The sequence below is a fragment of the Caretta caretta genome, chromosome 5 (genome assembly GCF_965140235.1).
Source record: "Caretta caretta isolate rCarCar2 chromosome 5, rCarCar1.hap1, whole genome shotgun sequence".
NCBI lineage: Eukaryota > Metazoa > Chordata > Testudines > Cheloniidae > Caretta > Caretta caretta.
Window position 1 is genome coordinate 96,433,945 of NC_134210.1, and position 12,958 is coordinate 96,446,902.

The 12,958-nt window shown below is 40.1% G+C and overlaps 1 protein-coding gene across 7 annotated transcripts in view; it reads right to left on the reverse strand.

Annotated features, from left to right (window-relative positions):
• The window catches only part of VPS13A (vacuolar protein sorting 13 homolog A), a 315,178-nt gene that overhangs the window by 195,525 nt on the left and 106,695 nt on the right, over positions 1-12,958 (reverse strand). For all 7 annotated transcript variants that reach the window (XM_075128708.1, XM_075128710.1, XM_075128707.1 and 4 more), the window contains exons 24-29: positions 5,234-5,318; positions 3,454-3,626; positions 1,700-1,856; positions 785-864; positions 551-610; positions 300-453 (exon numbers count right to left, since the gene is read on the reverse strand). In XM_075128708.1, coding sequence (XP_074984809.1) covers positions 300-453; positions 551-610; positions 785-864; positions 1,700-1,856; positions 3,454-3,626; positions 5,234-5,318 — 709 coding nt within the window. The remainder of the gene's footprint in view (positions 1-299; positions 454-550; positions 611-784; positions 865-1,699; positions 1,857-3,453; positions 3,627-5,233; positions 5,319-12,958) is intronic.

The window sequence follows — 12,958 nt, forward strand, 5'->3', positions numbered from 1 at the left end:
TCTGCCTGAAAACAATCCATTTCTGCTCTTCTCATGCTTTTTCATAAGTGCTATTGACCAGTGGAGTGAAAAAAGTTTGATTTCAATAATTATTCTTCCTTTCCTTCATTTCCAGGCTTATATGACTGAAGGGCTCTCTACTTCTCCATCTTCCAACAGTTAACATTTTCTCTGTCATCAAGAACTTCTCCCCACCTCTGCAACTAAGGACACGGTCACATGTCCCATGTGGTGAGGGGATGGGGGATAAAGGGCAAAGCAAAAAGAAGCGGGGGGAACCAAGATAAAAACCAACTTACTTAATTTTTTAAGAACATCCTTTTTCTCTTCTTTTTCCTGGACTAGCTCTTCTGTTATTTTAGTCTCTTGTTTTGGTAGAAGATTATTTAGGTAATTCATGGCATTTAGAAGTGCTTCATTATGCAAATGAACATCTAGAGAGGAGAAATTCACCTACAAAAAAAGGCATTTTTAGCCGGAACATATTTTCCAAAAAGCTTTTTCCAAAATGAGAATAATACACAAACGTAAAAACAAATGATAGTCATACCTTTAACAGCTGCAGAACATTCTTGTAAGCAGTTTTCAATTCGGGTCCATTAATATCAGCCTATTCCCCCAGAAAAAATAATTAAAATAAAAATCTGCAAACTTCATACAGAAAGTTTACTGCAAAACCTACTACAGCTCCATGCATTTTACTTTTTAGATACCATATACACAAACAATTTTAAAGGAAGTCACCAGAAAGATTAAGGAAATGACATTTCTAAAGTTTTCTTACCTTTACATATTCCAGTGTAAGAAGATCATCCTCTGTATTATCCAAAGTTGTAATGATGTAAACAGGTTTGTCTTTATCATCTTTTTTTTAAAAAAATTAATGTTAAAATAGCTTGGTTGACACTTATTTTTTCAAGAAAATGCAAATAATTAAAACTTAATATACAAGTGTTTTATAATCAGTTATGTAAATGCATATGGGATTATAAAGCAGACTGTCACTGTAGCGTAGGATCAGCAGTGACCCATCCATACCACAAAATAATTGAATGTTTCTGCTAAAATGATCAGCAGCAACACAGTTAATGTTGACATTTGGACTGTGATCATTGCGCAGCATAGTTAGCTCCCCATTGTAACGTACCAAAGCAGTATACAGCTCTGAGTTGGATTTTACTCAGGAAGCAATTTCAAGAACACAGCAGCGCACTGGTTCATGATTTGTAAGATTTCCTTTGCAATCATTAGGGCAAAAATATTTTTTTAAATGAAAACCTACAATATTACACACAAACATGGCAACCAGAGTGCATGCTGGTACAGTCTTATCTATGAAATAAAATCCAATTGTTGGAGATATACAGGTGATTCCCATGGCGGTTACAATCATGTGTCTTGCGGGACAAGGATGATTGTAATTAAAAAAAAAGGGTTCATGGAAGTGATGACATGTCTCATGTGGCCTAGGAACAGGGGATTTTATGGATGATGTACTTTTCCTGGTATCAAAAGGGGTAAAGTGAAAGAAATAGTGTCCAGGAATAATTGGTTTCTCTCTCCCACTATTAATTTTTTGAGGAATGGATCCTGCAACTTTAGCTGACATAAGGGAGCCCAACAGACTTTCTGAAATGAACTCTTCACCATACTATTGTAGATCTGCTAATCAATTTTAGAGCATCATGTATATTCTTACCCATATACTCTGGACACAGTAAACAGACTTCTCTAAGAAAAGCATTTACAGCCATATCAAATGTTCTTAGTTTAAGTTCAGTGCCTAATCCTACAACTTCTAGCTGCAGCACAGGCTTTTCAGTACCATCAGCGAGACGACACAACTGCATTAAGACCTGGGAAAAAACAACATAATAAGGCATAATGTGATAATGGTGACACACAAAGTATAGTTTCATCAGAGTTCGTATTCAGTGAATATCCAATTCAAATATAATTTTAGACAGAAAATGTTCCTTGAAAAAACTCTGAAGAATATCCATTCAGTATTAAAATTGCTAATACTGGATGCTGCCATTTCTATAAAACAAAACAGCAAAAGAAGAATGTGTATGAAATAAAACTTCATTCTTAAAAGCAGCTCCACAAACAGTTCAAGAAAGTTAATCTCATTCAGAGCCAGATTCTCAGCTCACGTAATCTAGTATAGCTCTACTGATTTCAAATGAGCTATGCTGATTTACATTGGCTGAGGATCTGTCCCTCTGTCTGAACATCATTTAACACCGCAGTCTGCACTACAGTCACACAGCCGTGTTCAATGGAGAACAAGGTTGGTCTCATGGCACAGGCATTCCTTGTTTCCAGCTGCTTCTACAAGTCTTCGGTTCTTCACTTCAAAGAGAACAATCGAAACAAGGAGACCAAATCTCTCTCTCTTTCTACTAGAGGCTGGTCCTACATACGAAGTAGAGGAAACAGGAGCTCCCCTCAAGTACTAAATCCAACGAATGGGAAAGGAACACCATACATAATAGACACCTCTATCAATATAATCTACACTATGAAATAGTTTAAGAACCCCGATATAGGCAAATTTCAAATACAGAAAGTGTTAGATTTTATGTACGGATAAGACTTTCAGAACTACACTTATTCTTAGTCTGTCAACACAGTGGGCAAGCGGCTGCATCTTACATCTGGAGAGGACCTACCATATTGAAGGTGTTACCATAATCCAAACAAAAATAATAATTTTCATGATTTTTATGAGCCAAGTGTTCTGCATGAGAGTACAAGACAACTCATCAAAACTTTATTTCATATAATGTCTTTCATACAAGCACTGACCTGAGGTAGCTTTACATAGTTAAAAAGATAGTGCATAGCATAATTTATAGGGAAAAATAATGCAAATAAAACCAAAACCCTGCACAGTAAATGTGCCAAATATTTAGTCATGAGACCAATAACTGAGGCCAAGAGAAACCAAAGATAGCTAGCAAAATGAATATTGTTAGATTTTAAGGTAACTGTTTAAAGATGGAGCATTAATGGGGCAGAAAGGCTGTTCCAGATGGAAAGAGCTGCAGACATGGCTCTCCCACTGACCATGGAAAGTTTTGGAGAAGGGGAGATAAAGCTGGGAAGTAAAAGGGAACATAGTAGTTTTATTTTTAAAGAAAGCATAGAGTAAAAGTAAACTCAAAAATGAAATAAATGGAAAGATAGTGGAGGTGTTTGAGAATAGAGTGAAGGGATGTATTTCTTCATGCAGACAAGAACGCAGGCAGTTGCATCCTGCACATGTTAGACTTTGGACAGTTGGGACTTGGAGGACACGGAAGAGCTGCAGCCATCAAACCAAGAGGCAACAATGGCATTAATGAGGATTTGAACATAGGCGTAAGCAACATACATGAACCACGTTGTGGAGATGCTAGATGCAGACTAGAGTATATTTAGGAGAAAGAAAGAAAAAAGTTACATTACCTCAGGTATTTCAAATCTTAGCTGGAATTCTGTCATATTCTTCAAAGATTCTTGCTTCTGTACCCTTTTCCTTCTGGCACTGTTAACCCTGGTCAGAGAGCCAGAAGATGCCTCAAAAAATGGCATCTCCTCCACAGGACTGGTGGGGGCATCATAAAATTCTTCTTCCGATTCTAAATTTAAAGTTTTATTAATGATCACTTAATGACTATTTAAATTTCATACCAACAGTTATTTTGCAATAATATAGTACAGAATTTATTTGAAATATCATCTATGGACAATTACACATGAATATGGTAAGATTATCTAGTAAATAATTAGACACAATCAACGATAAGGTTAAAGCTTTTAAAGGGCGCTTTGAATGAGTGTATTTTGAAAACGCCATTCTTTGATAAAGACTGAATGTGTGATATATAGAGAAGATATGTATGTGACAGAATGTCTAAATGCACCATATAGAGCAAAACACAGGAATGAAATTAAAATAATGCCCAAGTAACTATTAAAATAATAAATGATCAAACAGCTCCACGTACAATGTAATACAAGTAAAATCAGAAATATATCAATTTGAAATCTAGTCTTTCTTTTAAAAAAATTACTTAAAAGTGGTTACAGATACATCTGCCCTTGGTCTGTCTTTCTCTCTCTCATCTTTTGTAATTTTAAGAAAATGTTTTACTCTCCACTGTTGCCATGTGAATAACTCACACAAACAAGTGGGGAAGTGAACTACACTCTGCATTGAGAGCACTCAGTGTAAATTTTTTTAAAAAAGGAGAATTATATTTTTCTCTAATCTTGTTTTAAATGATCATATATATTACATGTAAAAGTAAGCAAAAAAGTGGTCAGATGTTATTTTTATATTGATGATCTTTTTTACATTTAAGGAGGTCTTTAATACTAGAAACACCATTAACCTATGTAACTAAACTTTTTAAATGTAATCTACAAATGGGATTTTATAACCGCCTTATAAAAAATATGTATTCAAACGTGATTTGTCTCTCATGGCACATCTTCTATTTGATCGTTATTATTTCACTGCAGTATCATTCAGAAAAAAAATCATGAGCTCGAATGGGGAAGCCTTAAGCAAGAGTATTTTCAACAGCAGCAAAAACATAAAATACTGGATTTTTTTTTTTTTCTTTTTTTGCATGAACATCTCCTCCTTGCCCTGCCCCAAATGTGCTCCTGTGTGAGAATGCTCTTTTTAAAAAGAGCAAAAACTCTGCTGCACACAAACTTCCAAGTGGCTACCTATAAACATACGGTATATTTTGAACTCATTTTTAATTTATGCAGTCTCATGAATGTTTTCTGGCCATTAAAACAAATTTTGCACAAAGATTTTAAAAGAAAGTAAAAGGTACTCTCACACTTGAACATACGACCATCCAGCATATTCAAAGCATAAAAAAGGAAACAGGCAGCAAAAAAAATATCACCATTCCTGTTTGTTAGAAGACATACAATGAAATAGTTATGACAACAGTTCTCTCCACATCACCTGAATCTTCCAACTGGGGAAGAAAATGATACATACTCAGAAGCTTGATCATATCTTTATGCTCAACATGAACTTATGAATCAGAGCCCCCAAATACTAACAAAAGTAACTACACAACGCCACATTAGAATATTGTAGTTTTTTATGTTTACTTTTCACCATCTTTGTATTCTTAATATTGCACTTAATTTAATAATTTTTATTGACATATTATAGTACCTATTTAAGAAAATGTGCTCTAAAATAGTTTATCTTTACCTGACTCAGTTAATGAATGAAGTTCCAAAAATGGAAGTACATTTTGTGAGACATGCGGTGTTGCAAGCAGAGGAGTTACTGCAATCTGAAACAGAAGACAACATGAAAAAAAAAAACTAATTTAAAAATATTTTAATTCAATTTTCCTGTCCATTTCGACTGACTACAGCTATTTCAGACAACTAATTTGTATATATTTTATGACTTTACAGTAATAAGAAAACATTTCTGTATCAATGATTTTTAATTATCTGTTAAAAATAACACCTTAAATCAGAAGTTTCCGAATTGTGGGCACGCCTTCCTGGGCATGAGGACCTGGCAGATCATGAAGGGCCAGGGTCAGCACGGGGCTCTGTCCAGCAAGGAAAGTGGATGGGGCTCTGTGTCAGCAGTCCTGGCTGCCAGGACCAGGCTCCCTGCCTGTCTCACTCCCTCACTGTTACAGTTGCAGCAGCCACCAACTGGCAGTTACCCTCCTCTGCTGGGCAGGTCGGCAGAGACTCTGCAAGTGGGGAGTGGAAGGCTGAACACCAGGAGTACTGAGCCCCCTACTGGACAGGGCCCCCTCCTGATTCCAGTGCTTCAGCGCAGCCCAAGAGCACAGAGTGCTGTCCTCCTCCCCTGCCAGACAGAGCCTGGAGAAGTAAGCGAAGCAGGAGCAGTAGATGGGGCCATGCTGAAGGGCCAGGGTCAATACGGGGCTCTGTCTGGCAGGGGGCCAGTACTCATGAAGTACAGCCTTATACTCTCCTCCTGACCCCAGCCTTTCGGCACAGCGCTCTGGGGAGCGAGATGGGCAGGACTTGGGTCCCAGCAGCCAAGACAAACCAAGTGCTGCAGGGAGCTGAAGGCTTCCTCAAGTGCCACACGGTTAGCAACCCCAATTTCCCTGGGTACTGTGCACCTCACCCTCAAACCCAGCCCCTGCCTCCTCCCCTACCCCTAAAGATTCTTGCCTGCTCCTACTGTGCAACTCCCCGTCTTTTGCCCCAGCCTCCCCTCCCCATAACTGTTCCTCCTGCCCTACCCCTAACTCCCCCATCTCCCCTACCTATTACCCCTTGCCTTCCACCTCACCATAAATTTCCCCTTCTATACCTAGCACAGCACCCCTTATACCTGCCACTACCCCTTACATTCTTCTTTCTCTGCAGCTCTTAGCCCTGCTGTTAGCCACATAAGGAGAAGTGAAGTAGCCCCTAAAATTAGTAAGGGAGCCCACCCAAACCCCAGAGCCCCCTATAATTTGAGCACTGCCACCAGCTGCACTTCATTTTTGGTTTTTACCAGTTTTCTCCAGATTTTTAAATTAAAATAAAATAAGAGAAAATAAGGGCCATACTACGAATTCCCCTTCAGAAAGATCCTATTGCTGCTGTTACACATGGGTTTTGTCCCTCAAATCACAAGATTACCAGAGCATAGTACCAAAACTTCCTTAACCAATGTGCTCATGCCAAGTCAGCACCTCCTAACTCCCACATGCTATATAGCTGATGTGAGTGTGAGGTTTCACTCAGATGTTCTTTGTACTCTATTGGAGATCAATTGTTTTGGTGTTCGACAATTCTGAGTGAATGGAATGTTTCGTGAAGTGAAAAATTGACATGCTGATTCTGGGGAAGGAATAAATAGAGCCATGAAAAACAGTAAATATCCTTCCTGCTTGGACTTGGGGTTCATATAGTCCTCGACTGCAATGTGTTGTTTGTGCTGAAGTTCTTGCTCAGAATAGCAAAAATCCAAGAAAACTAAAGCGCCATTTGGAGACCAAACATCATGCCCTCAAAGATAAAACCACAAGATTTTTTTTTTTTTTTTAAAAAACAAAAGCTCTTTCAACTGAAAGGACGGATGAATCAAAGAACACTGCCCTAAGCACTTTAAGCATCTGACGCGGTCTCTCGTCAAACACCAAGAAGTGGAAAGTTTCGTTTGATTGGTCACAGTCATGTGCTGCCAGCAGCGATTGAAATGGCATTGATAATATGGGGAAAAAAGATTGCTGACCAACAGAGTCTCATGCTAATATCTGAAAACACAGTTAGCTGCAGAATTGCTGATTTGGCAGATGTCAAGAAGGAGATCAAAGTAGTGAGATGCAGCCCTTTTTTCACACTACAAGTTGACAAGAGCACTGACTTTGCCAATGAAGCACAAAGGATGGTTTTCATAAGATACATCTACTCATCTCAGATCAAAGAGACTTTATTTTGCCGTTCTGTCCCAACAAGAACTACTGCTGAAGAGTTGTTCAAAATTTTAGACCAGTACATGACGGATAAAAACATTTAGTAGAATCGTTGTGTCAAGATTTGTATGGATGGGGCAAAAGTCATGACTGGATGCAGTAATGAACTTGTTGCTCAGATGAAAGCTGTTGCACCATACAGTTGCACAGAGAGGCACTGGAGCCATGAATGAAATGGCAAAAGCAGATGTCAGATGTACTGATCACTGCTGTCAAAGTTGTGAACTTCATAAAAGCTTGAGCACCAAACGTATGCCTCTTCTCAGTGCTATGTGAAGAAATGGGATTGTTGCACCAGAAACTTCTGCTTCATACAGAAGTTAGATGGCTGTCACATAGTAAATTTCTGGCAAGAATCTGCAAACTCAGGAAGGAGTGTCTCATGTTTTTGAGCAACTCTGAAACACCATTTCACAATTACTTCCATGACGAGCAATTCCAGGTTTTACTGGGCTTTGTGGCTGACATCTGACAAGCTCAATTAACTTAACCTTTCATTAAAAGACAAGAACTGTAACAGTTTCTTTATGCACAAAAACAGAGATTTGCCAAAATCTTTTGCTACGGAGGGAGTATTTATATGCTGCAAGACAATGCAACTGTGTTCCCGATATGGTCTACTGTCATTATGGACTGTGAAATGTTCTAGAAGTTAAATATGTAATTCATCTTTGAATATTTGTCTCAGCTTTGCACACAATTCAGCAAATAGTTTCCCAAATGAGAGAGAAATGAATTGCAGGACTTCACCTGGGTCTGAAAGCGGTTTTCAGAGGATTTCATACCAAAGATCAAGACTGGCATAAGTCTAAAAGAGAATCTGATTGACTTCGCTGATAACTCTGTTTTGAGAGAGAATTTAAATCACACCTCTTGATTGGTTTTTTCTCTCAGTTTAAAAAGAATTCCCCAAACACCATCAAAATACTTATTCATTTTGCTTCAAGGTATCTATGTGAAGTGAGCTTTTCTTCACTCACACACACGCACACTCACACATACAAAGTGTAGAAGCCACTTCAATGTAAAGGCTGATTTGCAACTGAAACTCTTCAAAATCTAACAGAGATTCCATAATTGTGCCAGCAAACAGGTTTATCCTACTCACTGAGACAAATGCAAACCATTAAGCGTTCTTTTATGTCAGAGGTTTTCAATCTTTTTTCATTTGTGAACCCCTAAAAAATTTCAAATGGAGGTACAGACCCCTTTGGAAATCTTAAACACAGTCTGAGGACCGCCAGTGGTCTGCAGAGCACAGGTTGAAAACCACTGTTTTATGTTGATATTTACTCAGTAGAAGAACTGTGGTACTGTGCTATTTATGTTGCTTTCTGTCTAAGCAATATGGATTATTAGCCAAGAAAATAAAATCCTCTTGTTCTGTGCAAAAATACTGTTTCTCAGTATGGGGGTGGCGGGAGGCGCATGCTCATGGGACATCAGTCTCCAAATTGGGGCTCAGCAAAAAAAAGTTTGGGACACTCTGCCTAAGGGTATTAAAATTTAGGGAGAGAGAAATGGGGCAAAACAAGGCCTCACAAATCAGGTGGAAGCAACAGCTAATAGAAGCTCCTTTAAATGCTATAAGATGACAATGGGAGGTTCGCAGAAAGGGCTGGAAGCTCTATTTCACAAATTCAAGAGGTAGGGAGAATGGAAAAGATGGACCTGGAGGGAGGTAGGAAGAGGACAGCTGGACCTGGAAGTTCTATCTTCACAGGGCTGGGAGAAACTAGAAGGCAGGGCAGGGTCTGGAGGCTCCCCCACAAGCCAGGGGGAGGAGGGAATGGAAGAAAGCACATATTAGAAAGCTTCCTCATCTCCCTTTGATCGCTCCCCATAAGCTTCAGAGACTACAAAGAACAGATGGTCCTCCTCAGACTTCCACACAGTACTGGAGAAAGTAGGAGGCAGCAGATGCTGATGGAGCTTTTGATTGGGGATATACATTTCTATTCTAGTCTACATACGTTTTTATACCACAGTCATCACCGCGAAGTCTGAGCATTTTCTAGTAGCACATTAAGCAATATATCTGGACGGACGGACGGACGGACACACAAAGAGCCCTTATATTAGAGAAGATAAACCCAAAGAAATGTGTCTTGCACTTGGAGTGGAAAGTGGTAAGATTTGTGATGGACTGTAGTTCTCGGGGAAGTTCATTTGACAGTCTCAGACACAGACATACCCCCCCCTCCCAAAAAAAAAAACATTCTGCAGAACCAAGCAGCAATTGGGAGCTAGAAGGAATTTTACCATGTGGTCACTAAGAGAGACAGAGGAGCAGAAGACTGTGGGGAAATAGGAGTCTCCACTTCTCATTGGCGCCACTGTGATGACCATGAGGAAAATCACTTTAGCTGAGAGATGTAAAAATCACCATGAAGCTAGATGCTCAAAGGTGACCCATCAGAGCTGACAATATCAGCTTTGAGACCTAGGGTGGTGCTGGGTCCCTAACTGGAGGGCACAATCTATTTATACCCTTTAGAAATCTGACTGTCACTGGGTTAGAACAGGCCAACTTTCCAACGGGGTGGAAAGCTGAGATTGCAACCAAGTGAACTCTAAGAACTAATTGAGAAACCCAGCTCTTTTAGGTAGAGCAAGTATTCCAGATTGTCATGCACCTTAGCCTATCTATGATAGAGGGATGCTTCACTGCCTGGACCAGACCGAAAAAAAGCTTTCATTTCATAAAATAAATATATCTGGTGAATGGCTTTCGCCTGTTCAGTAAAATATTCCGAACAACGAAAGAGCAATCTGTTTCCCCTTGGGTTAGCCACTCAGCATCCACGCAGTAAAGAGAGGGTTCTGAGGATTTGGATGTAGAAAACATCTCTGATTCTGAGATTATATGTCTCTGATCTGGGTAGGACAGAAAGCATTTGAGGGTCTGATAACCAGAGCTGCTTTGGCCAAGCAAGCACTATTTAAGAGCAATTTGATGTGGTGCTATGAATTGAGAACTACCGGGGAATTAAAGAGAGGGAAAACATAAAGCAGGCTGCCCTTCCATTGTAATAAGAACATATCCGTTATTGAAAGTGGACTGTGACACACTCTGGAACAGAGCTGGTAGCATTTCCTGTTCTGTATTAAGGCAAACAGACCTACTACAGGTGTTCACCAAGTCTGGAATATCAAACTGACCACTTCAGTTTTGAGACCATTCATGATTCGTTCTGAAGCATCTGTTGAGGTGGTGTGCGAGGCAGTTCTGTATCACCAAAAGGTGTGAAGCTTTGAGTGTCACTGAGTTCTGAATGCAAAAATTCCTAAGACTTATTGCTTCCTGGCAAAACCAGTCCCATCTGGTTACCCCACCTATTTAAACAGAGCATTCGCAATGGTGTGGTCAATGAGAACTTATGCCATACTGGCATTAACATGTAACAGGAAGCTTGGACAGGACCCATAGACTGCGCTAAGTTTGAGTATATATATGTATACAGCCAGCTCCTGATTCAACCACAGGGCTTGGAGATCCCCGAAGTGTGCTCCCCAGCCTAAGGACAATGTCTGTTCCAAGAGGGAAGGGAAGGTGAGAAGGGAACCTCGCTGCAGACATTGGACAGGTTCATCCACCAGTTTAATGAAGACACAACTCTGGCTGGTACATGAACCAGCGTGTCAAGTTGATGTTTTATTGGACAATAAATAGTCTTCAGCCACCCTGTGTGAACCTCAGGTAGTCTGGTATGCTGAGTAAGCTACTATCTGTCCTAGGAGTCTCAGGCAATTTCTTACAATAGGGTAGACAGCTATATGAAAACAAGCATAGCCAAAAGCAGCATACCAATCATCGGGTTCTAGGGAAGGAATAATGGAAAGCAGGGAAACCATGCAAAACATTATTTTCTTGATAAATCTGTTTAAGTTTCACAGATCTAGGAGAGGCCACAGGCCCCCTCTGGACATCAATATGAGGAAGTAAGAGTAAACCCCCTTTCCCCAGTGCCGTGGAAGTACTTCCACTATAGTTCCTAAATTGAGCAGAGTCTGTATCTCTCACTTGATAATAGACTCCTGAGTTTGATTGGTCACTGAAAAGCAGTGGTCAAGGGAAGAAGGGATGGAGAGAAACTGATCTGTTTTAACAGCATTCCAAGCAACAAGGAAGAGAGAGAGCTTATTCCTTAAGGGAGCAGTACAGCAAGGAAAATCCCAATGGATTGATACGCTCATCTCATCCAAAAAGTCAAACAGGCTGTTTTGAGGTGGGTGGCTGCTTAGATGAAGCAACAGCAGGAGGTGGTCTCCTCCTCCAAGACTTATTTCTCCTTTTAATCTGATAAAGTTGTCTTGGGGGATAAAAGGCCTGCCTCTGCTCTACTGAGTACAATACTGTTTTCTCTTAGGAGCTGGCATGTAGATGATCAAGGACCAGAATCCTTGAATCTGGAATCCTTGACAGAATGTAAAGCCTCCTGCACTTTTTCAAACAAGAGTTACATCCCTCAAAGGGTAGGTCCTCAATAGTTTGTTGAATTCATAGGTATGCTGAAAGACTGCAACCAAGAGGAACTACACATGGTCACTGCCATTGCCACCATCATCCTGGTCACTGTGCAAGCTACATCTAGTGCAGTTTGGAGGGATGTTCTCATGACCAGATGACCTTCAGCAAGTATCACCTGGAACAACTCACTGGATTTCTCCAGTAATATAGCCAAGAATTTGGACATCATGTCCCAATAAATAAGAAAAATCACATATAATCAGAAGTCCTTGATTATTGGCTATATGAATTTGCAATCCTAACGTTGAATAAATCCGCCAACAAAGTCAGTCCTGTTTTCTTTTTACTTTTTGTCCTTGGGGATAGATTTCATGAGGCCCTGGCACACTTTCATTAACTATCATAACCAAAGACCCAGGGGTCAGAAGGGAGTAAAAGTGTTCAAGTTCTTTGAAGGAACCCGGTATCTATACTCAATTCTTTTAACTATGGGAGGTAAGGATGAGGGTGTCTGCCACAGCATCTCTGTAGGATCCAACATAGCTTTAATAATATGCAATGGCACCCTATCAGGTGCAGTAGTGTGGACGATGTACACCAACTTGTGTGGATTCTCCTGAACTAGCTCCACCTGTATGTCCAAAGATGTAGCCACCCTCTTAACCAGTTCCTGCTACATTTTATAGTCATCGGGTATTGGAAAGGAAGACTTCTGAACCAACAACTCATCTGGAGATAAAGTAGAATTCATGGGAAGGGGAGTGACTTCAGTGTCAGATAGTTGATTCTGACTGTCCCGTTACATACTTTTCGGAAGGAATGATTCCTTCAAGGCAGCATGGTCTTGGGCCACAATGGGGGAGGCTGATCTTGAGGGGGGGTGGGGGCATACCCCAAGTATTCCATTAGGAAGACTGTGGAAGACCATAAGGCCAAATATGACATCCCCATAAAGTTTTCTCTCTAAACCTGTACTTGTAGGCATGCCTAAGGCATACAT